The sequence below is a fragment of the Dermacentor variabilis genome, chromosome 11, assembly GCF_050947875.1.
Source record: "Dermacentor variabilis isolate Ectoservices chromosome 11, ASM5094787v1, whole genome shotgun sequence".
Classification (NCBI taxonomy): Eukaryota; Metazoa; Arthropoda; class Arachnida; order Ixodida; family Ixodidae; genus Dermacentor; species Dermacentor variabilis.
Window position 1 is genome coordinate 49,411,485 of NC_134578.1, and position 25,381 is coordinate 49,436,865.

At 44.8% G+C, this 25,381-nt stretch overlaps 1 protein-coding gene across 1 annotated transcript; it reads right to left on the reverse strand.

Moving 5' to 3' along the window:
- Positions 1-776: 776 nt before the first annotated feature.
- LOC142563256 (juvenile hormone acid O-methyltransferase-like) lies at positions 777-21,583 on the reverse strand. The gene is made up of 3 exons (XM_075673809.1): positions 21,556-21,583; positions 17,054-17,580; positions 777-920 (listed from the first exon to the last, which is right to left on the reverse strand). Exons 1-3 carry the CDS (start codon positions 21,581-21,583, stop codon positions 777-779), a joined length of 699 nt encoding a protein of 232 aa, XP_075529924.1.
- Positions 21,584-25,381: the final 3,798 nt, after the last annotated feature.

Here is a 25,381-nt window from a genome sequence, read left to right on the forward strand (position 1 = left end):
TGGCTGAGGCTGGAGGTCAAAAGAAAGTGGGACTTGCGTCATTGGCCATGCACAGGTCCAAACTGTCGATAACTTCTACAAGGTTGCGTCTGCCAGAGTCTGTATTCCTGTCACCCCAGACAGAGTGATGGGCGCTGAAGTCACCGCAGATAATTCGGGGCGCTGGGGCGACGGTCACAAAGCTACTGGAGAAACAAATCCGTTGCTACCTTCTTCCGCGGATACACGTATACGGATGCAACAGAAAGAGGTCGGAAGCCGAGCCGTGTCCCCACAGTCGCCACCTCAATACTGTCGGTGCAAAGATCACTGACGTTCAAAGCCACATGAGGAATCTCTCTTCGTATGTAAAGGGCGGCAATTCCTGCGTGAAGTGAATTTATGCTACAATTCTTGTGTGCGACATATCCCGTCAAAGATCCCCTCCTTGGTAGGCCAGCCTCCGAGAGAGCCAATACCGAAACACAAGTATCTTTCAAAAATAATTTCAGTTCTGCTAATCGACTTATAACCGCAGCGCAGTTCCATTGCGTAATACACGGCACTTTTCGGTGATTTTTAGTTGCACGAGGTTGAAGAAAACTAGCCATATTATAAAGTAAAGTTCACTACGAAGGTGGTAATCATGGACTCAAAGGCAGGAACGAGCTGTGGAAAGTTCTTCAGGGTGCCAGTCTGCATTGCTTGAACATATAAACGGAGGACTTCAAACAAAACTCGCAGAAGGTCCGGCAGATACCGATTTTTGAGCTCCTTATTTTGCTGCACGCACTGCCTCACAACTTCAACAAAAGATGCGGACTGGGACCCAATCTTGGCAGTTGCAGCTGGTTTCTTCGTCTCTTTTGAGGCAAGGGAATGTCCTCCTTGTCTTCGAGTCTTGCTTTGATCTGGTCGCTGAGGAACTTGAACACTGTTGGCTGAAGCCATCGAACAGCCCGCTCACCCACAGAGGACTTTGCCGCCTTGCTAGGGTCAGGTCGCTCACCGACGTTACTTGTTACCACGCCACGAACTTCCGACTCTAACGGAGGAAACTTGTTACTTCCAGCTATCGGCTTCTCAGTAGGTTGTGGCTTCGGACCACTAATGAAGGACACTCGACGGTGTAAGGCGCTCACACGGAAGGTGCAGCCACCGAAACTCGCTGGATGGTCACCCCCCACAATTAGCGCAAGCAAAATCTGTCTTGCAGGCTTTGTAATCGTGGGCGCCACCACATCGTTTGCAACGTTGATCTTTCATTCAAACTTTGGCTACATGCCCAAAGCGTTGGCACTTAAAGCATCGGGGAGGAGTTTCAACGAATTTTTTGACAGCAAGCTTGGTAAAACCGAGGTTAATTTTTTCTGGGTGCTCGGTGTTGGGAGCAAACGTTAGCACAACAGAGTTAGTAGGCTTCGCCGCCCATTCTTTTTCTTGAGTATCCACCCGGCGCATCATACGTTTCACGTGCAAAACACCTTAGTCACCTTTGTAGTCAAGAAGGTAGCTTTCCGAATGCCACACTGGTACTCCCCTAATAACACATGTGTTAGTGATGTAGGAGTGGGGCAATCGGGTTTTAATTCTTATGTAACCAATCTGACAGTACCGGAGAACAATGTCAACTTGCTCTTCCGTTGCGATATCTAGATGAAGAACACCTTGTGTTGTGAAGCGACTGTGAATCGGAGCAGATCCCAGCAGTACTTTGATGGCTTCGAAGAGCCTCGTAGGGTTCCGTTCTCTCAAATCAGCACCTTTCTCTGTTGGTAAAACTACCACTGAGATTCCGACTGTAATTTGCCTCCGTTGACTCACCACCTTGAAGCCGTCGCTGTCCACTTCCGACATATCAGCCACTTCCTCGTCAGGGTCGACGATAGTTGTGTCGTCGCCACTGAGCGATGATGATGAACTGGACTGCTGATCGTCCCCGATGACTCGCAGCTCCACGCCTTACGAGGCCATGGCCGCCTCCGCCACCCTGGCTACTTTCGGATGGCGCTGTCCCTTTAAAGATGCCGGCGCCGGAGCAGCCGGACCCTTCCCATAGGGACAGTACCGCCTTGAAGATTCGGCCGTCTTCCAAGGATATAAATAACTTACTTAATGGATAGCAAAACCTTTGCAAAAATTACAGAGCTGACGCGATAACAGATCGAACAGCGTCGTCTTCCTCTTCCTCTCTGTAAAAAAAGTCCATTTTAGCAGACGAAAGATTCACCTACTCTACGAACAGCGATGCAAGCTTTCTACAAACTTGCTTTTCTTTTGTCGCTGACGGGGTTGTCGCTTTCGTGTGAGCTCATTGCTTGTTTTTGTCGAATACCTTTCCCAAGCGAAACACGTACAATACAGACCACCTGAGAGATATGTCTGTCGCTGCAACACCGATCACATAAAAAGTTGGATGCTATGACAGGAAGCACAATCCCAATACGCGTATCTAGCCCTGCCAGAACCTGCACAACTCGGCTCCCTCGACAAAGATATCTTGTTGCTACACTCATCAAAATTGAGCAGATGTTTTTGGGAGCTCTGTCTTTCTACGTTACTAGTTAAATGTACTGCACTTGGCTTGCTGTAATCATCCATAGATAGTTTCTTTTGTGATGTCCTTCCTTGCCATGTTGTCGTGAAACTTTGCTGCTGTGGCCGCCATCAAATGTTGTGTTACACCCTGCGAACGAGATTAAATTCTAACCGACAAGAGTGCGTAATTTCTTCCTTGTCTTCGAACAAAAAGAAAATTGTGTGAATCAAAAATTTTCTTGTTCTCGTGTACTCATTTTTAAAAACCAATTAGCATGTCTTAACAATTTCATCGATCTTTTGATCGTCTATCTCCCTTTCTTATTTTTATACCATTCACATGATTTCCAGAATAAAACTTTCATAGATGGCATCGCTGAGTAATTCAACTGCAACTTTTTTCTATATGCCTAAATGCACAGGAATTTCTGCGTGATGTATGTTTACACAATGACTCTTGTGATACATGTATCAGTTTCTGGCATAGGCTACATTTATTATTCTATTTCTAACAGTATGTAACTATAGCATCTGTACCTTCCGGGGGGCAGACCCGCGGAAGGTGATTCTTCCACCTTTTAGCCTGCACTCTACACATCCGTAATTGTTGATGTCAGATTAAGGTCATTTGATTTTGAAGCCCCCCCCCCCCCATACTCACCACAGAAGACGGCAAAACGTTGACAGTTTTCTAAAAAAACTACGTTTGAACAGCAACAAAGTGCCAAGGTCCATCCGGAACCTTATTAGAATATAAACAAAAACGGGCGCCGGGCCTCCCGTACCGTATATATCAGTGTGAAATTAGTGTGCCACTTCGCGACATTGTAATGTATGTTCAATAAAGCTGTCTTTATTTGCATGACATACGGGCGTACCATAACCACGGTTGCGCGCCTACATGTAATTTTCAGCGTAGCACACGCATAACAGGCCAATTCTCTTTTTTTACTCTATGGAACACGCGATGGGCCGGACTCTGTACGCAAAGTTTACTCTGACTATGGACTGTTTCAGGCAAATCTGCAGGAATGCCGCGCGCCAAGACCACCTTGTCGAACTGAGCGCTAGTTTAATGAAACGGCTTATGTCGAGATTAACATCAGCTGCTTTCTTTGCTTTTGCAGAATGTATTTATTTCGCCAATTACAAATAAATATATGGTAGAAAGAACAAATATATTGACAGCACCGCTTGAAGTAAACCTGGTCATAGCCCAGTAGCTTTGCTCGGTTAACGAACCCAAGACATCCACACCTGGCGCTTGCCTAAGGAAGATGCTCTCACTGCCCTGCAGTGTGATGATAGGTCATTGTTGACATGTTAATACGAAGGTAATTCGCGGTGACTGAAATCTATTACCGTCAGCACTTCTAGCCAGCGGTCGTCGCGGCGTCTCGGAGCAGAGGTTCCTCACGCCTGTGTGTTTTGCATTCCCTCACATCGTGCGCATGTATTAGCGCGAATTTTCCGTAGCTTTGCACGAATTTTCATTTCTTTAAACAAGGTCTAAGATCTCTAACCCTATGAAAATCTTTCTAGGTTTGGCAGCCTTGGCCGCGAATGAGGCGGATGCAAAAGTCAAAGCGTCACAGTTATCACAATCTAAGTGTGCTATCATATACTTATTCGGCAGGGATATTTGCGGCCAACATTTAATCAGCTTGGAGATGCATAATATACGGGGCATAAATAAGCGTGACTGACTCAAGCAGCTAACGGAGTTTGCGCATGACGCAGATTTGGTGGTGACCAACGCACAAGTTTAAAAATCAACAAGGCTGTCGAGATGATACAGTATCGGAGATTTTGTGTAGGACTGCCACCTATATTTCGTTTACACGCATTACCTGGTTTATCTAGCTCCTGCAGGATAGCTAGACCTTTCCTGTACTCCAGAAGTGTGATTTAGCAATCCATTAGAGTCTCATATCCTATTTGTATACGACAGAGGTGACATTCTCAGAGAGCTTGACACGACGTACAAACTGCATAGAATAGATGCTCACCCGAAATCATTACGATTACTGATTAGTCACCTTTTCTTTTATCTTTTTAGCACTTCACTTTCCCGTTGCAATGAACCTGTGCATGGTCAAAGGAAAAAGAACATGGTGTAAAATTACACCTGATACAATGTATAGACCGAGAAACACGCCAACGAACGCATGACCTAAAACACACAGTAGATAACAAAAAGACACAGGACAAAGCGAATCACACGACAGCAAGGAAATCTAATTGTTATATACATGTAAAACTTATTTCGTTAAAGAAACTTATTTCAACAACAAATTATTGTAACCATACGGATCAACAATAATACAGCAAATATTGTCATTCGATTTAAGAAAAATAAAAAAGCATGTAACTGCACTGCAGTTGTCTAAGTATGCATAAGAATACCAGAAAATTTCAGTTGGCCCACCCCAAAATTTCAGTTGGCCCGCCCCCAAATTTCAAGTTGCCAAACCCCAAATTGAATTTGGCCCGCCCCCAATTTTCACATTTACCCACCCGAAATTCAAGTTGACCAATGTCCCAATTTCAAGCTGATGCACACCCAAAACTCAGTTGGCCTACCCCCAAATTGGCATTAGCCCACGCCAAATTGAAATTGGCCTGTCTGCAAGTTACAAATTGGCCCACCACAAACTGGAGTTGGCCCAGCCCCAAATTTTAGTTCGCTTATGTCCAAATTTGAAATTGTCTCACCCCCAAATTTCGACTTGACCCCTATCGCTGATGACTAAATTTTGTCCATGATGCCCACGTATGATGGAATGCATCATCCATCATCATAGTAGATAATGGTGATGGGTGGCATGCTGGGTATCGGAATGCATGCTGGATATGACACGGAACACCATTGGCAATGCTCCACCAACTGCGTTACGTCATTGTCTGTACTACAGTGCAACGCTCGTACAATTATAGCATCTCGTCAGCAGAAAACACCATAGCAGTGGCCTATATGCGATGGTGGAATGTCTAGCATTTTTAATGAGAGAACTTAAAACAAGAAAACGAATAGAATTATGTTATACCATGCTGGGAAAAATGTACTAAACTTAATTCAATATCGCTTAAAAGTATTCCACTCAGAGAACAATTCATAGTCTGTATTCATATACACTGAATAGTTATTGCCAATTAAGCTTTGTGAAAACTACGCATCGTAATTTAAATATATCTATATCCATCTTCACTTACAATTAAATGACATACTTCTCAAAAATTATCGGAGGATCGGTGCTTTTAAGCTCACTCTGCAAAGCCTATTAATCATTACAGATTCCTTTGTAAAGTCTGGTTCCATAATTAGCATACTGCAAAAAACAACGTGTTGGATTTGCTTTAATGTGTACCTTCATGAAAATAAATATATTTTTGGTGAGTTCTGCATTTCTTAGATAAATTCACTACAACTGCACTGCAATGAAGTGCTTAGCGAAATAGGTGTACATTTAATCTCTCAGAACAATGCCCTTAAAGAATTAGAGTTTAATGCTTTGGTCTTCTATAATGTATATAGTGCAACTTGACAGAAAGTTACATTCCAACTACACAAGAAAACTAGTGCACTATGTAAGCTATCCTCCATTGCAGCCAATAGAGCAAGGTTCATTCAAAAATTAGCATATTTGAATTGTGCTGATAAATATTCTACAAGGTAAGCAATGAGAGCTTCAATACTCGACATTATGCCCGAAGATTAACATCCTTGCTAATACTTAGTTGTTTTGGCATCTCTGCGCTAAGAACCAAGTCGAAAAACAGACCAGATCGTTTATACTACAGTGCATTTTCGCATACACGTCTTACGTGCCTCGTATATCAGTCCTGGTCAGCCCAGTCTGGTGTGTTCAACGTGGTGTGTTTGGTGTGCTCGCCTCGTTCTTTCTGTACCTTAGTGTGGTATCTTCTTGCGACCATGTTGGTGCGTCCCGGTGCGTTTCCAAAATGTTGGCATGCATCAAATATGCATGCATACGAATGCACGGATCACATTACACCAATTCCATACTGCAGTATGCACATTTACTATGGTAGCCAATGTACGTTTATCTGTAGATAACAGGTTGCGGTAATATGCAAGGCAAGAGAGCAGTGCAATTATTTGTTTATTTAGTATATTAAATGTAAATTTAGATTTTGCTGTCAAAATATGATCATACAGAAACTAAGTGCACTAAATTATTTTGAACGCGCTCAATTGCCCTAGAAACCATATAATTTGTCAAGGCAAAATGCTATGTCAGAGTGGCTTAGCTTTATATTTTTGCTTAATGACACCTCAGTCTGATGCGTAGAAGTATCTCGTGTTGAAACTTCAAAGTCTTGTGGAAGCTGCAACCAGTTCACAGCCAGCTGCGCCCTGTGATCTTCCCGAGTGATACAGCACTGCCTGAAAAAGAGAACGCAATTCCTTGCATCACCGGAAATTCTTTTGTAGCAAAGCTGTGTATGGCTCGAATCCCGGGATTTTTTCGTCTCCGTCTAAAGAAAAAAACCATTCCACGAATTTCGAAGCAAAAAGTACATTTACTTTAAAGCCGACCCCTCATCGGCTTCTGTACCCGACGAGGGGTTCTCCCGCGCCATTTTCTTCAACAGCTTGCCTTCGTGTGCCTTGGCGGCTCCCTTGCCATCAACGGTCCAGTCATTGTTGCTCCATGACGTCTACCAGTCGCTGGACGCAGCCCCGCCACCATGTTTGAAGCCACGCATGGTCTCCGCGCTTCGACAACTTGTCGCGTTGATGCAGTAACCGCGCCGGTAGGTACTTTCTGCAACGGTGGCACCGGAAGCTTCAGCATCGCGTTCAAGACCGCTCCGCCCCCCGAGTCCCATACCAAACCCGATGACAGTGAGAGAGGCGGAGCCATCGGAAACGCTCATCAGCGGACACCAGTGCTGCAGCTCGCCCCGCGGAGATGGTCACGCACCAGGCCAGGCTTGCGTCGCTACTGGTCGTGAAACGGGCGCCGGCCGCCTTCCCCACAATCATGGTCCGCGCCGAAACGCAGCCGGGGCACACGTTGCTGGCGCTAATGTGGGAACGGCGCGGTCCCTCAGTCGCCGCCTGTAGGCCCTAGTTGTTGTTGTTGTTGTAGCCTGCGATGCGTGTGGCTCCTACCCACGATGGGGGATTGGCCAAGAAATCCTGGCCGGCCACGCCCAAGAGCGCCCAGCCAAGCCCTGAACCACCGCTCGCGATCACGAATCACTGTGCCCTCCCCTTCTTCGACTTCTCGCTCCAATGCCGGAGTTGCGATACGAAGACGAGCATCACACTCTACATCATTCGCCATACTTTAGCACAGAAAGAAATTCTATGACGTGTTTTCGATTTCCACTAGTTTCCGCCGCATGCAGGCAGCAAGAGTCTGGCCCTTGAGATCTGATTACTCTATTCTTAGGAGGCCATTGCTGGGTGTAATTTCAACGACTTTCAGTTCACTGAGCTGTTTTGAAGCCAATATACGACGCCTTGCACTAATGCACGTGCTAGCTGCGACGTCACTTGATTTGAAATAACTTGCTGCTGTCGTCAACTACTTCTATAACATTAGAAATCGTTGACGCAATCCCGAAGGTACACATGTGCAGTGTGTGATGTTTCTGTGCACATTGTAACTGTTTCAGTCGGAACTCATCAAATCTAAGAGAATTTATCACTCGTGCGGCGCAAATTACACCGGTGTCGTCCACATCGCTTTCTTGTGGCGAGTTGAATGTGAGCGGGTTGCGCTCCTTTCTTCCGTGCCTTCTGTGTTTATTGTGCAACCCGCGAAGATTCCTAAATAAACACATGTCTCTGCAGCATGAATAATCTTACATTGTAATTGTGTAATTTTGTGCCTTGTTTGCATTCTGCAATGAGTGACCTTTTAAACATGTTCTTGCTTGAGAGTAAAATGTCTGCAGAGTGGTTAAATATTCTGGCTTTTTACTCCTTGAAAAGTGGCGTCAGGAGGAATTTTACAAGATCATAGAAATGCAGCTATACAAATTGAATTATGAAGCAAAATTATCTGACGCAACAGTACCTGAATCTCACGATTATGTGTCAAAATCTCAGCATGTCCCCAGTGCTCAGGACCTTGGCCCATACTAATTGCAAATGTAATTGTCTACTTATATCAACTAGTGTATATTATTTCTTCATATCATTTGTTCCAAGTAAAAAAATCTTAATCTGTGCACTGTTGCCTTTTTGAGTCAAGAAGATATTTTGAGATATTATTCAACAGCACGCTTGTATTGCTTCGACATGAATTTGGCAGTAATATAGGTTGTGCCGTGTATAGTTATTCCGTTCAAGTAACTATATCAGTACGCAAACTTTTATTCCTTTATCTCCTGTATCGCCTTTATGTCATGAAGCAAAAAAAATGATCTCAGCTTGTGGCAAAGAATATGATTCCACACCATCTTTTTAGTTTGATATTTGTCTTTGCCATCTAATTATTTTGCATGTGGGTTGTTTATATGTATTTGTTTGGAGAATGGCAGAGAACATGACATGAGCAACAATTAGCTCACTAAAAATAAGCTCCTATGTCATACTTCTACTAAAATGACAGATTTACTGCTCGAACTTGTGTGTGTTTTCTGGATTACACAATTGCCAAGATATCTGTAAGCACAGTGATTGTGTTTGTCTAAGCACAGTGTTTGTGTCCCACTGCGGAATTCTTACCAGGTTCTCACCTAATGTTTAGTAGATTCTAACGTAAGTAAAATAAAGGAATATGAAACACAAATGTTAGGCACGAACACCGGCTTTCAGCACATCACTCCAAATTGATTTTATGAAATCTAGAGCTGAAACTTCCATTATCATAACTGCTTTGTTTCAAGCCTTTTCATGAAGTGAAGGAATGGTACGCATTAATTAGTCATTAAATTATTACATTTTGAAAGTACCCATTTTCCGATGCTTCATATTAGGAAAGCATTTGGAAGCGGGGCACTAGGATAATCATAATATCCACATAGGTGTATGGCTGCCATTGCTGAACTATTTCCCATGGGACTTCTACTTGTGCCAAGGAAAACATGCAGTAATAACTGAAGTTTCTGTTCTTCACATAAAAGTTGAAATATAGGGGCTTTAAGCAAAAAAATTTAATTCGAAATTGACACACGCTGAAATATATATATATATATATATATATATATATATATATATATATATATATATATATATATATATATATATATATATTTCAGCGTGTGTCAATTTCGAATTAAATTTTTTTGCTTAAAGCCCCTATATTTCAACTTTTGCCATATATATATATAGTGAAGCAGGCGCGCGCATTACGCGATTTATTATTGTTTCGGCTGGGACCGGCCTTCATCAGAATACAATGTATGGCATAGGTACAGTTTATATACATGTTCATATCGACCAGATGAAGATATGTTTACATAAAGAACGAAGAAAACGTGCGAACGTTATCTGTGTTAATAGTTCTGCACAACAGCTGATAAATATCTAAACAGATGGCGTTTGAAAACACATCATTCGCAGATGCGCACAAAAAAAATGAAATTCGAAAGAATTGTCAGGTGGCAACAAAAAAACGTCACCGAATAAGTTCTATGTCTCCAATATAGAACAAGAAATGAAGAAATAGAAATAAAAACAAAAACGAAAAATTGTGACATGCTAGTAAAAAGGAAAAATAGTGCCGTAGGGGTAAAAGAGAAGGGAAACGAGGGAAGATGTGACGGGCTATGTGGACCAGCAAATCAATTTTCCTACACTCTCATTCAAACCAGACGCCACGGTATCAAACTTATAGATGCGAAAGGATTCACGCGCTTTTCCACCATAATCTGAATGAAATCCCGATTCAAGAAACGTGACTTTCATCTTATCAAATGAGTGCTCAGGGAGATGTACGTGCTTTGATATGGACATGTTGGGCAACGTGTTAGCGTGGGATTTGTGATTGTTAAAGCGCAATCTAAAACGCCCTCCTGGTTGTCCAATGTACAGTTTCTTGCACAGTGTACATTCAAGCATATATATTACGTTTTTAGTATCGCAGTGTAAACCGCCTTTGGTTTTTGAATGAAATTTTGAAGACCTACTAGTTACTTGCTTTGAGGTGCAGATGTAGAGGTATACTTTACATCGCAGTTTTTGGCAAGGATGGCTTCCGATGGCGTCAAGGCTGTCTTTTTTAGATGATGAAGATGATGATAGTATGTGTTGAATATTTCTAGCTCTACGATTTACTAAATTACGCGGTTCAGCGAAGATGTCTGTCGGGCGTTCACTTTGCATTAGGATATTTTCGTGCTTCTTCAGTGCACCTGAAACACGCGGGACTGGCACAGAATGGTTCAGGACCAGCTTTGACCGGGGTGAAAGAGTCGCTTTCTTTGCAGTGGACAGAAGCGTCCTACGGTATGCATGTCTGCACGTTTCATTGCGTCGTCAGTTGTGGTGGATAATTTTGTTTGGTGTTTGATGTGCACGCCGCAGGCTACTGTGGCGTGCACACCAGGTAGCACTACATCATCCTGGTGTGCACACCAGATGACACCAGACCACTCTGATGGGTACACCAGGTAGCACCAGACTATGCTCGTGTACACTCAAAAACACCAGAATACACTAAACCGGTCCGATGTATTTCTCATCATGAAACTACACACACAGATGTATTGGCACAGACAGTACATTGAAAGAAAGCATTGTAAACCTAAATGATGCAATTTTGGCTTATCATCTACAGCCTGCATAACGATTTTTCAACAGTGTGCATTAGTATAGTGGCTGCCTCAAAAACATTTTTCTTTGGTTATTTCAGAATTTTAGTCGGCATTTTGTGTTATCGCTCTCGAAACATTTTCAATAACGTATTTTCACTCTATATGCCCCCTGTATGATTGCAATTTTTCCAGTTTCCAGTTTTTCAGTTTGCCACTTCATGCTATTGGTCTCCCAACATCTATTGAGAGAAAGCCTGTGGTGCTGCTCACATGCTGATGGGCATGCAGTTCACCATAGCCAGTGCAGTGTAGTAGCATATGCATGCCTAGCTTGCTCTACGATCGCATCAGTGTTCCCAAGTTGAACTTAATATCAATTTTTACTCTACATACGATAAATGGTCAGAGCAAAAGCAGCAGTGAAGCAGCTTGACCAGTTCCAACTGCCTACAAAGGGTAGCAAAGTGGTGACATTTTATTGTGAACAAAAACCAACATGAAGTACTGAAATTATAACAATAAAAAACATTATTGCTAGACAGAAATTCAGCAAAGTACAACAGTAAATAAATACGTATCACAATATAGCTGAATAAATCTTAGAAAAATACTTGTGCACGTACGGTTCAATGAATAAAAAATTACCGACGATTACGTTACTTCCTAATGCGAAATTTGAACGCAGCAAATAAGCTGCTTCACCTTTTCGATAGATTGAGGCAAAGAAATCGAGCAACACATGTATGCGCTATCACAGAATTTTTTTTTTATTTTTCACACGTATTCCTTTAACAAAGACTCCACTAACAGTTCTTGACAGTCATGAAGGAAGCTTTGTGGTCGGAGAAATAGACTGATATATGTTCGACTTGGTACACCAATGCTCGATTCTCAAAGACGAGATCTATACAAGTGCCTCGCGAGGTTGTCACAGCCGTGGGACGCGTTACGAGCGAGAGGAACGGGATGTTCTCCCGCATAAGTGTTAGGAAATTGCTGTTTGTCTTTATGTCAAGCCGCCACCGATCTGGCTCTCTGATTGCCACTGCACAGGGCGAACGGCAGCGGCAATTTCGGCTCGGGCGGTGCACATATACAGATCTGCCGCCACCGATCTGGCTCTCTGATTGCCACCGCACAGGGGTTGCATTGGAGGAGGAGCGAAGAAAGGAATTAAGTTCGAGCCGGCGCTTTGACAACCGGAGACTCGCAGGAAGAGGGGGGAGGGGGGCGGCGTGTACACCCAGCGGCAAACGATGGGGGCAGAAGCGCGCGCAGCAAGCGGACAACACGATAAAGGGAGGAGGGAAGAGATAGCAGCGACTGACTGATGCCGCTGACGCCGATAGTGAGTCAACCCCAGCTGCGGAGTTGGTTTCAGGGACAACGCCGCCGATGCCGACACAAACAATATGATACCCTCGCTTCCGCAGCGCTACGAACCAGGTCTAGCCGTGGGAAAGTGGTCACGTATTCGTCGACGTGCCGGGGCCTACGTGAAATAACCGGCGCGTCGGCAACTGAAGAGCACCCTATCCGCCACACAAGAACAGGGGGGGGGCACCCTTTCCTCCTCTTTCTGCATGGCGGCGACGGTGTTCTATGCAGTCACGTTATCTTGACTCTCTAGCGGCGTCAGCGGCATCCAGCGGTATCAGTCGGTGGCTGCTAGCGCTGGGGGGATGAAAGGGGGGCGGAGATAGTTACGAGGCCGACGACAACGCCGACGACGACGCGAAACCCAGGAACGGACGCCAAAGAGCTGCGCTCTAAAATGCGACTGCAGTCATATAATATGGTAAATCAATGATGCCCGTGAGACGATGAACCCACCATCTTCACTGTGTCACTGCTATTCCATAAGCGAGCTATTATGTTCTCGCTGTCGTATACACTCAGTCATTCTACTGCTATTAGGCGCCCCACCATCTACCCAATACACCCACCATTCACCCAGCATGCCCACTATTCACCGACCGTTTACACAAGTAACACAGTATGCATCCCACCATTAACCCAGCACAACTATCCTTCGCCCAGTATGTTCATCATTCGCCCACCATTTACACAGGTCATCCTGTATGTATCCCAATATCCACCCAGCACATCCACCATTCACGCAGCATGCCCACCATTGAGACAAGTACCCAGTGTATCTCCTACCAATACATCCTACTGCACCCACCATCCATCACTGCCACCAGCATCCATCCACTGCATCACCATCAACCCAGTATACCCCCGATGAATTCCATCATGTCCACCATGTTTCTCGTCATGCCCGACACACTTTCCATCACGTCCACCATGGAATTCAGATGGGGAGTGCTGGTAATTTCAATAGGGAACCCACCTCCAACTTCCAAGTTGGCTCACTCATAAAATTTCAGTTGGCCAACCACGATTAAAACTTCCTCGTGTATTTTTTGAAGAGCCCTAAGAATATGAATGTGTACGCAGTGATGATTTCTATTTAATATTTAAATTTAGGTTCGCACTTTAAGAACTATTATTCGTCTTAACTTCGCTAAGTATGCATATTTGCAGATACAAGGCGTTGCACTCCTCGCGTGACATGCTGAGGTACTCGCGACACAATGCTCTTGCTTCTAAAAAACAACAAAAAATGAACATGTTTTTTATCTTCCCGAAGCAAAGACACGGTGAATAAAAAAGGCCATGGTAAGGCATTCAGGAGTCGCCATGGTTGCTGAGTAGTTATGGTGTTAGACTGCTGAGCATGAGGTCGCGGGATCGAATCCCGGCCACGGCGGCCGCATTTCGATGGGGGCGGAATGCGAAAACACCCGTGTACTTTGATTTAGATGCATGTTAAAGAATCCCGGGTGTTCGAAATTTCCGGAGTCCTCACTACGGCGTGTCTTGTAATCAGAAAGTGGTTTTGGCACGTAAAACCCCATAATTTTATCAGTCTTATCAGTTATTAGGCGTGTCGTCACACTCAAAGGGGTCGCTAAACTTTCTATAACTTTGGCTACGAAGTCGATAAAGGCGTTACTGAAAGTGTCGCATCAGTTTTTAACTAACCTGTTATTTTGAAACACTTTAAAACAGGCTAAAGTGCCGTCATGCAACCACCGATACATTTCATATTCGACTATCGTGTTTCTGCATAGAAGTAATAAATAGTGAATTTATCAATCGGTTGCAGGGGGCTTTCACTTTACTGATATGTTTACAAAATAGCGGATTATAATAGCTGAAATTCTGCGTTCGCCTTAAAATTATGACGCTTCCAGTCTCGCACCGACCAAAAGAACATGGCTTACCCGATTTCCCTGTCCCGAAAACACGCTTGGTTTATGGTATGCCGGAAAATTCTTGCCGGAAAGCTCGTGAAAGGAGAACCAAATTTTGCGACATGCGGTTTATCATGCTTATATGGCGATTACAACTGCGTCACATTAACGCAGTTCTAATACTACGCTGCTTTCCCATGCAGAACCAATTTCCTCGAAATCCGTGAGAAAGAGACCGGGGCTCTAAGATTCTCGCTATTCCACAAGCCCTTCAACTCCGACACGTAACACTTTGCTCCAAGTCATCAGTTTTATTATTCACCTGCTGCATTCTCAATCTCAACATGCAGAATATTGCAACAGGTTTTCGCAATTCAATCTACTGCTACTCTTGCGAGCATCCACCAAACGAACCTATATAGTAAAACTGCAGGCCCAGCAGCGTTAATTGGTTTCGCGGAGAACATGATTTAAAAACGCATGTCGTGAAATCCCTAGGAAGCGCGTTTCCCGCTACCCAGTAAATTGTGGCGTGTGAACTCTGTCGTTGAAGATGCAGCCGCTTGAAGAAAACACTACGCCTGTTTTCATCGCGGTGGCGACCAGCGTTTTTTCAGCGTGGTCATGCAGCCCACGCCCAGTAACGCAGATTTCGACTGCCGACATGTAGCTTGTGTCTAATTCAGCGCCTTTTAAAAAGTGAATTTCGAGGCAGCTACTACAGTCGCTAATATGTCGCCTATCCTTCTGTCATGCTGCTACCAAAACCGCCGCCTGTGAATAAATACGAAGAAATGTCATCATATATGCACAACTTTCCCTAAATCTTGTTACGAAATCCCAAAAATGGCAACACTGTTAACCCTCTATTGCATGAATTATGAAAAAGTGATTTTAAAAATTATTTTTTTCAGCTTTTATTCTTGATTGAATGAACAAACACGTATACAAAAAGTTTCAGAGTTAGAACGACTGTATTAATAAAGATACAGCTTTGTGCCAAATATGGCAGACCATGACGATGGCCGAGCGCTCTTGCTGCCATGGGCGGAAAACAAAGCTTCACGGACGGTGTTTTTTTAAGGGCGATGTGTGGAATGAAACGAAACAGTTGTTTGCTGCGTTCAGGCAGAGATGAATTTTGCACTTCCTCTATCTTACCGAAGACTTGTTTGTGCAAGGTGGCCGCTTACATCTTTGTTTCTTCACATCAAATTCTGGCCAGTTGCCGAGTTTGTCAGATCGGTCATCTTTGGGTGGAATTGCGGCCACTGGTCCCTGTGTTTTTTTTACTTGAACCTGGAATTCGATGTCTTGACAAGAAGGCCTTCCTGGTCGCTTGTTTGGTAGGCACTTGTTATGCGAGGTAAGGCATTCTGCAATTCTGCTTTGAATTGAGCCAGCGGTAGCACTTGTTTCTTCCCAAGCTGCTCCTGCACCCTCCTGTACAATAGCCATGCTGCTACTACCGATAAGTCTAGAATATGCGTAAAAATTCGAAAGCTCCATTTCTTCGACCTGATATGTATGCGGTAAAGTCCAAGCAGTGAGTTCATCAGGTGGACTCCACCCATGTACCTGTTGTGGACGCTGGGGCAATCAATTTCGCAACACTCCTTGGCGGAGGTAAACCAGCGCTTAGTCTTTTGGACTGGATCTCTCCAAACAAAACTCGACAGAAATGTCACGGCGCGGCTATCGTATACCACTGCACACGCGATAACTCCACGTCATTTATCGCCCTTGTGAGTGCCTCTGAAGCACTACGTCCTTTACATTTCAGTTCCTTTTCGCTTTTCAGGCGGCAGTTTGGTAGGCGATTCACCCTCACCGTACCGATCGACGAAATTCCATCTTGTGATAGAGTGACCCGCAGCTTCGGGCTGTTGAACAGATGGCAGCACGTTACCATATATTGTCTTTCAAGTGCATAATGTGCCAAATATGGCACACGCCGATTTCGCGTTCTCTGCTGTAGTTAAAGACGAAATTGAGAATACTAATAACTGGCTTGAATGGGTGAGACCAAAAAATATGCCAAAATAATTTTTCTGTTTCCGCAGTGGAAATATTCAGAGAAAAAAAAACCAGTTGCCCGTGTTTGCCCCCTCCGAGTTTCACGTCGCTTCCCAAAATCTTCATCACCTCTGTTGTGCGTATCGCGCAAGAGATGGCAGCACTTGCCCGTAATAAGTCCGCATAACTATGAGAACTACTCTGACGGTATCACATTCACAACTGGGAATCTCACACACGTGAAAAGAAAATGGTAATCGGTGTGTGCCAAATATGGGATGCTATGCAACAGAGGGTTAAAAAGACTGCACAACTATCAAGTGCGTAATCTTCGTGACATCGACGCTGACAGTATATTGCATTACTATGTCCACTACTGCCAGCGCCAATACAGTACGTATAGATCGACAATTGGCAGACATCTTGCCAAGCGCCCGCCTCTTGCAGTAGTATTACAATTTCATGGTTTATGCAACTAAGCCGACTTAACTACACTCTTAAAAGCGCTGTCGTCCGAAACTCACGTGAGAATACTTGCTCCAACGCTCCATTTTAAGCAGCTCACGGTTCACGTCGAATGACCGCAAGGACGCGTGGAAAAGCAGAAGACACTCGCCGCGAGGCTTCAAAAGCCTGGCCACGTTCTTCAGCGCCTTAGCTTGGTCTCGCACCCAGGTGATAGTGTGAAACGAGTACACCCTGTCGAAGAGACCGTGCTCGTCGATCAACTCGGCCACGTCCTCGTCGCTCTCGATGTCCAACTCCCTGAACCGCAGCTTGTCGTGGTGATAGTGTCGAGCGGCGTGCTCCACCATTGCAGCCGACAAGTCGACGGCGACGATGCGCCGGCACGGCTGGCATCGAGGAAGCAGCTCCTCTCGCGTCAGGTCTCCGATACCGCAGCCAACGTCCAGGAACTGCTGCGTCTCGTCCGGTTCGCGCCGGAACACCTTCTGGCAAAAGTCAAGCATCCACCTGGTGTGTTCCCTGGGCATGCGCTTGTCTCCTTCATATTGTTGGGGCGTGAAAGTGATGACGTTGCAGGCGCCACCTTGCGGTATGGGCAAAAAGAAACCATAGATGTGGTTGTTAACGATGTCTCTTTGCGTCGGCCTCGCCAATTAGTTTGCTTTCAAAGGGATATTTCTCCTCATTTCAAAGGGGCTTATTCGCAGTTGATTGAAGAGAGGCACACACTTTCTGGCACATACATACCTGGTGACCCTAGCGGGCATCAAAAAAGTTAGTGAAGACCAGCAAAGGCCACCTGGTAGCTACCCAGTGCTCTAAAGTAGGCGTCAAAGAGATTCTTCGAACAACGGTACCCACCCAGTCCCGCATCCACCGTGACGCATATGGGCGTGAAGGAGGCTCGTTCTATTGCGGCACGTATGTATACATTGCAATTGCTCAGTGACCCAAGCTGGTGCGACGGTTGGAGCGGCCCAGTGCTCTACCATGGGACCGCGGACAACGCAGTGAGCCAGGTAGGCGGGAAATGGCATAGATACAAACATATATGACCCGAAACATCGACACAAACATGCATAGTTGTACCCCAGAAAGTGCATTAGGTGCCCTGAGAATGCTAGCGGATTAAAACCTTGGAAAAGAATTCAACCTCTAGTTGACGTCCATCAGATGTTGCTGCTCCTACCTGGCTCTGACAACAAATTATACTGTCCATGCTACCCATTCTCAACTGCAACTAACCAAGCAAGGTAGTGTTGTTTCTTTTTCACTTCAACTTCACATTGCGCCACCTTCCGATGTTTTTAGATTTACGGCGCTGCTTCTTAATGCATGGTCACTTCCATTTAGCAGCCGATACTACTGCATTACTTCAGGAAGAAATTCAAAACAACCGTCTACGTTGAGTTAGGCGCTTATGAAAAAAGCGCAAGTGACCAATAGTAATCTGCAATTGACGGCATGTCATTTCATGTAGCAATTGCAGCGTATAGACGTCGCATTCAAATATTTCTCATTATTAAGATTAACGGAAGAAAAACTGAGAACTGAGAACCACTCAAAAAAGCTGAAATACCTGTAATAACTGCATATGCCATACTACGTAAAAGCTTATAATCACAAAATACATGATAATCTCCTAAATGATAATCTCATCGACTAAATATGTATACTACTTTGTCGGAAGAACATCACCGTATTTGCACATAAATACCGCGACCACTATTATAATACGATGGAGTGCTTTCTTTCCTTGTTTCTTCCTTTCTTTCTTTCCTTCTTTCTTTCTTTCTTTCTTTCTTTTAGAAAAACTACATACTTTTGTATAAGAATTACACACCTCACTCACCTCAATATAAAGAGAGGCACATTATGAGGCTCGAAATATCGAAAAAAATGCGCGTTTTACTTATGCAAATATGGCACCTTGCCTGGCGGCAAGTATATTAAGCTGCATAGGCATAGTTTTTATAGTACCGCATAGCCTAGCGATAGATGCCGGAGATAAGCATGAGTGATAACTGCAGCTATTAAGACAATAAAATTGTGCTGTGTTTCGGCTAGATATCTTGTACTTCTGGGCCTTTCTCTGAAAACTTCGTCCTGCTTCCACATAGGCTTTTTACTGCCCCGGTTAGGATCACCCTGTAATCTCTTTGAATGAAAATGGTTACAAAAATGATGGGCAATTTGTCCTTTCTTTTATAAATTTAGCGATGAGACCGCAACGACGATAGCTCAGGGCAACGTACCTACAATTAGGATAGTTTTGCGTGTCGTGGATTTTCTTTTGCGGGCAGTAACTTCATGGACTGCGCTGGTTTATGCCTTTTAACATAAGCTGCAATCCTGGCTTATTGATTCGGAATTATTCAGGTATGAACAAGCGTTGTGAAACTCGGTGACGTCATGTGGAGTTAGAGTAGAAAAGTTAGGATGGCGTGAGAAAGTCTTTTCTTCCCGTTTTTCTGGCTGTACCAAACCGATGGGGGCGAAATGCGAAAAGATCCGCGTACGTAGGTTTACGTGCGCGTTAACGAACCCCAGGTGGTAAAAATTTCCGGAGTCCTCCACTACGGCGTGCCTCATAATCAGAAAGTGGTTTTGGCATGTAAAACTCCAAATTTAATTTTTTTAGTTAATGGATTATCGACACTTGTGTTGTTACGTGTATTTAGGAAAACAGGCGGGAGGCTACCTAAGTGGATTTCACGAGCGCCTGATTAGACACACGACAATCAAGAGGCTTGAGCAGACAGCCTTCAACACTTCATTAGTACTCAAGCAATCGCAGAAGGTTATATATAAATTCAAGACATATAGGTTACACGCTACGTTTCATATCGGCCACTGCAAACGGGTATTGCACCACGAACGCCGAAGTCATATTGAATTAAACACTAATCACGTCTTTAGGCGCTGTAATTTTAATGACAAAAGTCAGCTGAAGGCCCTGTTACCTATGTTAAAGCTCTCGAGCCTGAGCTGCTCGCAGTGACGTAGACGTGAACCGCGGCACTGTTCGCTTAATCTTGCGAGAGTTTATTAGTAAACAGTGCCGACAACATTCAGTGCTACCTTGAGTCTTCAGTCTTCTTATCTGCTGGAGTGAAAATAGCGCGCAAGCGCATTACGTTTTTCAACTCGCAAGTGCAAGTGCAAGTGAAAGTGTGAAGAGACCACCAGTCACCTTCTGTGCCACTGTTCTCGCTTCGATAATCAACGTGCGACTCTCCAGTGTGCCTTCAACAGACTGGATGACAGGCCATTTACGGAAGCGAAGATCTTGGGAGCCTGGCCTCACAGCTCATTGGCCCAGAAAGCAGTTCGAGCGCTTTTTCGCTACCTGAGGGCAACAGACTTGAGTACCCGACTATAGACATCCTACACCTAAGTTCTCTCTCTCCCTCTTTCACTCCCCATTCCCCTCCCCACGTGTAGGGTAGCAAACTGGACTCAGTCTAGTTAACCTCCCTGCCTTTCCGTCTTCCCTTCTCTCTCTCTCTCTCAACTCGCCGACGACGTAAAGGCAGGCCGAAGCTACAAAGGAAGCACATTTAGATTACCGAAGAAAAGGTTGGCAGTTGGCGGACTTCAGTATGGAGATTTTTACTAAGCTGCCTCCACCGTGAGCTCCAAGCGCACTGTAAGCACGGGAAGCCCTACACCTAGTGCGTCGATACCTTCAGTAGGCGTCTTAGAACGCCCGCCGCAAATGCGCTGCGATGTAAATCGGGTTTACATATAAAACCAGTTGCACAGCCTCTTTTGCAGTCAGGACATGCCATTGAGAAAGCCTTGGCAGCTGCTGACCTTAAGACACCCTGCGCATGCCCAATTGGTAACGAACGCGAAGCAGTCGGCCACTTGAAGTGAACTATCCAGATTGTAAATAGAACTGTCTTGCGCAATCTCGTGTGAAGCTACATTGCTTGAATGGTAATCGCATTAGCGTCGACATTTATCGAGAGAGGGGTTCTGCTGGAATTCTTTTTTCACAAAGCACAGTACAAGTAAGAAAACCTTTCACTATGTTGAGAAATGCGATAATATTCGGTGCTTGATTCGAGATTCTAAGCTCACTTTTCTATAATACTCTTATTCGCCTAAATTCCGAAATTTCGCTCCTTCAACACCTCATACTGAGCTTGAAGTATCTGGAGTGGGGTCGAGTGAATGAAATAAAAGAAACCGTTGAGTAAAAATTCATCATTGCAAAAGAGATGTGTGGGTTGAGAGGTGCCTCTCAGGTGACACTACATGTACAAATTTTATCTCGCGAGTAATTATTTAGTTGCGGGAAACTTAAGTGCGTTAACTTGGCAATAATTGCGAGTGTAAATTATTTGTTAAATGCGCAACCTACACATGGCGACACACCAATGGCGACAACCCCTTCCCCCAAAAAAGATGGAAGAAGACGTTCGCCTTAAAAATAAATAACACTTTGGGAATCATGGACACCCCCACCTTAACCTTACATCGTCATCTTTAAAATACGTAGCAGCAACGACCCTGTGTAAAGAGCGATATTTAGCTTCAGCGGGGAACCTACCTGGAACATTGACAACAGGTTCTGACATAGCGCATGCTGAAGTAGTTCAGATTCCGCCTTCAGCAATCTCTGGGAGTCAGTCGGATCGAACAGATCGTGTCCTTGTGCCAGGAAGAACCTTACCGACTTTGCGAAGAACTCGTTTTTCAAGTCAGCTAGGGTAGTGCTTAAAACCTTTCAGATGCTGGTACAAAGCGCAACTGTTATATATTTGTGTCCTGGCAGTCGATGCATCAAGCACGTGCAATTTATTCAACATGAACGGAATATCTATGAGACAGCTGATTTATGACAAGGACAGCAATGCTGTACTAGCAACATGCTCTTTGCATATCTCTAAGCCGCTTTAAACGAGAAGAGAGGGGGTTAACCGAGGGTACCAATTTTTATTAGTCATATCATGAGAAACCAACAAACACTGACAGCAAGGACAACATAGGGGAAATTACTTGTGCTTAACAAATGAGATAAAGAAACGATAAATCAATGGAAATTAAAGTGGATGAAAAAACAACTTGCCGCAGGTGAGAACCGAACCCACAACCTTCGCATTTCGCGTGCGAAGCTCTACCAATTGAGCTACCGCGGCGCTGTTTCCCCATTCACTTTCTTGGGTATTTATGTGACCGAGTAGAACCCTGGGAGTGCTAACCAGCGCCACCACTCACATACCTTGGCGGCGGACGTGGAACGTCCTTTTTGCCGCAGGAGTCACCAGAACGGGATATTTTTGGGTGAAGACAACCGGTGAAGACAACGCGAAATGGGGACGCAGCGGTCTTCTTGGTTTGATGTCCGAGCTGCCTTATCGGCGTCATCATTTCCAATGGTACCACAATGACCTGGTATCCACTGAAAAGAGATATCATGACCTTTTTCTATTAAGTGGTGGACAAGTTCCGCGATTTCGCACATGAGCTGATTGTGAGTTCCATGTCGGAGAAACGACTGCACACATTGCAAGGCTGGCCTTGAATCGCAAAAGACTGCCCATTTTCTAGGACTTTCAGCATTTACCACTTGAAGCGCGTCGCGGAGAGCCGCGAGCTCTGCAGCTGTAGACGTAGTGACATGGTAAGTCTTGAACCGCTTGGTTATTTTCACTGCTGGTATAACTAGAGCGCTGTCGGAACTGGTTGATGTAGTTGATCCACCAGTGTAGACGTGTGTGCAGTCGCTGTATTACTCGTACAAGCGAAGTAAAGTTAGTTGCTTGAGCGCTGATGATGGCAAGTCCGACTTTTTCTGAAGTCCTGGGATTGTAAGGTTCACTTGAGTACGGCGCATACACCATGGAGGAATGGAAGGCCCTGCCGCAGGTGTGTAACCTGACCTGAAAGAGGCACCGTGCGCGAAGACAGTCGCACTGAATGTCGTGTGGGGCCTATCTACTGGGAGGCTTGCTAGGTGGTGGGTAGGGGTCCGGGCGAAGTGTTGTATGTGCACACGCATTGTTTCAATGATAATGTGCGTTTTAATAGTGAAATCTTGAGCGACTGCAATAACTTCAGTCGTTGACGCACTCCGCGGTAGACCGAGACATATCTTGAGGGATTGGGCTTGGATGCTTTGAATTACATTCAGGTTAGTTCTGCAGGTGTTTGACATGACCGGTAGGCTGTACCGTAGGAATCCAATAAAGAGGACCCTGTACAGTTGCAGCATAGAGTGTACTGGTACTCCCCAGGTCTTTTCTGCACGGAACTTAAACATATGGCAAATTCCTGTCAGGCGTTTTTTCACATAATTCACATGTGGGGTCCAGGAGAGATTTTTATCAAGTACCACCCCCAAAAATCTGTGACTCGTGCTATACGAGATCATGTGTCTGTCGACGGATATCACGTATGGAGACATTGATTTCCTGGTAAATGCCCCCGCTGCGCACTTTTTGTATGATATACGAAGTCCTTGTTCTCTAAGGTAGGATGATGTTAAAGTGGCTGACTTTTGAAGCCGCGCGCGAATCTGCAGTCACGTCACAGCCGACGTCCAAATGCAAATGTCGTCGGCATAGATGGAGAGCCTAACGGTGCCTGGCAGGATGTCGGTGAGTCCAATGAGTGTTAGACTGAAGAGCGTTGGGCTGAGTACTCCGCCCTGAGGCACGCCACGGTTACTGTAATGCAGCCAGGTTGGGCCATCCTCGGTAAGTGCGAAAAAGGATCTCTTATGTAGATAGCTACTTATCCAGAAATAGACTTTGCCGCCAAGTCCTACTGCCTCTAACGCGTTGAAAATCACTTCGTGCGTTACGTTATCATATGCTCCTTTAACATCCAGAAACAGGGCAGCAGATAATCTTTTGCAGGACTTCGCGTGCTCGACGTAAGTCACCAAGTCGATAACGTTGTCTATGGAAGAACGGCCACGCCTGAATCCGGCCACTGCATCTGGGTATACCTGGTAATGTTCGAGGCACCATTCTAGCCGTGCTAGAACCATCCTCTCCATTAGTTTTCCGATGCAACTGGCAAGCGCAATTGGTCGGTATGATGTAATGTCTACAGGCGACTTGCCAAGCTTGAGCAGTGGAATTAGGTGACAGGTCTTCCATTACTGGGGAACCGTACCTGTCTGCCAGGAGCTGTAGAACAAGAGCAGGAGCAATTTTCGAGCCTCTTCGCCAAGATTACCTAGGGCACGGTAGGTTATACCATTGGGTCCTGGGGAAGATGAACGCTTGCACAAGGCCAGTGCAGCTTCGAGCTCGCCCATGGAGAAAGGACTATCCATGCGGGGGTCGCGTGAAATCGGTGAGTGGTGGAGCGTCGATGTTCCAGCGGAACTAGTTTCGCCAGCAATCCTCCTGCACAAAGCTTCCGCTACGTCAATCACGCTGCATTGTTGGTGAAGGGCCAAAGATTTGAAAGGGTGGCGCTGCTGAGGGGTTCCACGGAGACCACGAACAGTTCTCCATGTGAGACAAAGGTTTTCGTGGATCCAAAGATTCCACATCCCACATACACAATAATTTGGTGGCAAAGCCAATCTTCAAACTAACAAGATAGTGTGAAATCCCATTCTTTGCCACAAGCTCAAACCATTGTTTTGCTTCATGACATGAAGCCGATACAGGCGATAGAGGAATAAGAGTTTTCGTATTGATATCGTTACTTGAACGGAATAACTATACACGGCACAACCTATTTTACTGCGAAATTCATGTCGAAGCAATGCAATGCGTGCTGATGAATAATGCCTCAAAATATCTTCTTGACTCAAAAAGGCAGCAGTGCACAGATGAAGCTTTTTTACTTGGAACAAATTATATGAAGAAATCATATACACTAGTTGATATACGCAGATAATTACATTTGCATTTACCATGGGACGAGGTCCTCAGCACTGGGGACATGCTGAGCTTTTGACGCATAATCGTGATATTCAGATACTGTTACATCAAATAACTTTGCTTCATAGTTCGATTTGTATAGCTGCATTTATACGATCTTGTAAATTTACTCCTGACGCCCCTTTTCAAGGAGCAAAAAGCCGGGATATTTAACCGCTCTACAGACATCTTACTGTCAAGCAAGAACATCTTTAAAAGGTCACTCATTGAAGAAGGTAAACATGGCACAAGATTACACAGTTACAATGTAAGGTTATGGAACGCATTGTGATATCTATCGTTGATGCGGGTAAATAACAAAATTATTGAAGAAACACTAAAGAAAAATTCGCGTAAGCGGCCACTTCTATTCACTGGAATGCACGGTATCACTTGGCTGCAAACATTGTACACCGCCACAAACTTCTAGCACACAGTATATGGGACACAGGAAAATTCATGCTGCAGAGACATGTGTTTATTTAGCAATGT

Excerpts from the sequence above, each read along its gene's own strand:
- LOC142563256 (XM_075673809.1), bottom strand. The coding sequence starts at position 21,583 with ATGTCAGAACCTGTTGTCAATGTTCCAG. Across the intron at positions 17,581-21,555 it reads ACCTGTTGTCAATGTTCCAG|GTGGCGCCTGCAACGTCATC; the intron begins GTAGGTTCCCCG and ends CCATACCGCAAG. Across the intron at positions 921-17,053 it reads GTTGGAGCAAGTATTCTCAC|CCAACAGTGTTCAAGTTCCT; the intron begins GTGAGTTTCGGA and ends CGATGGCTTCAG.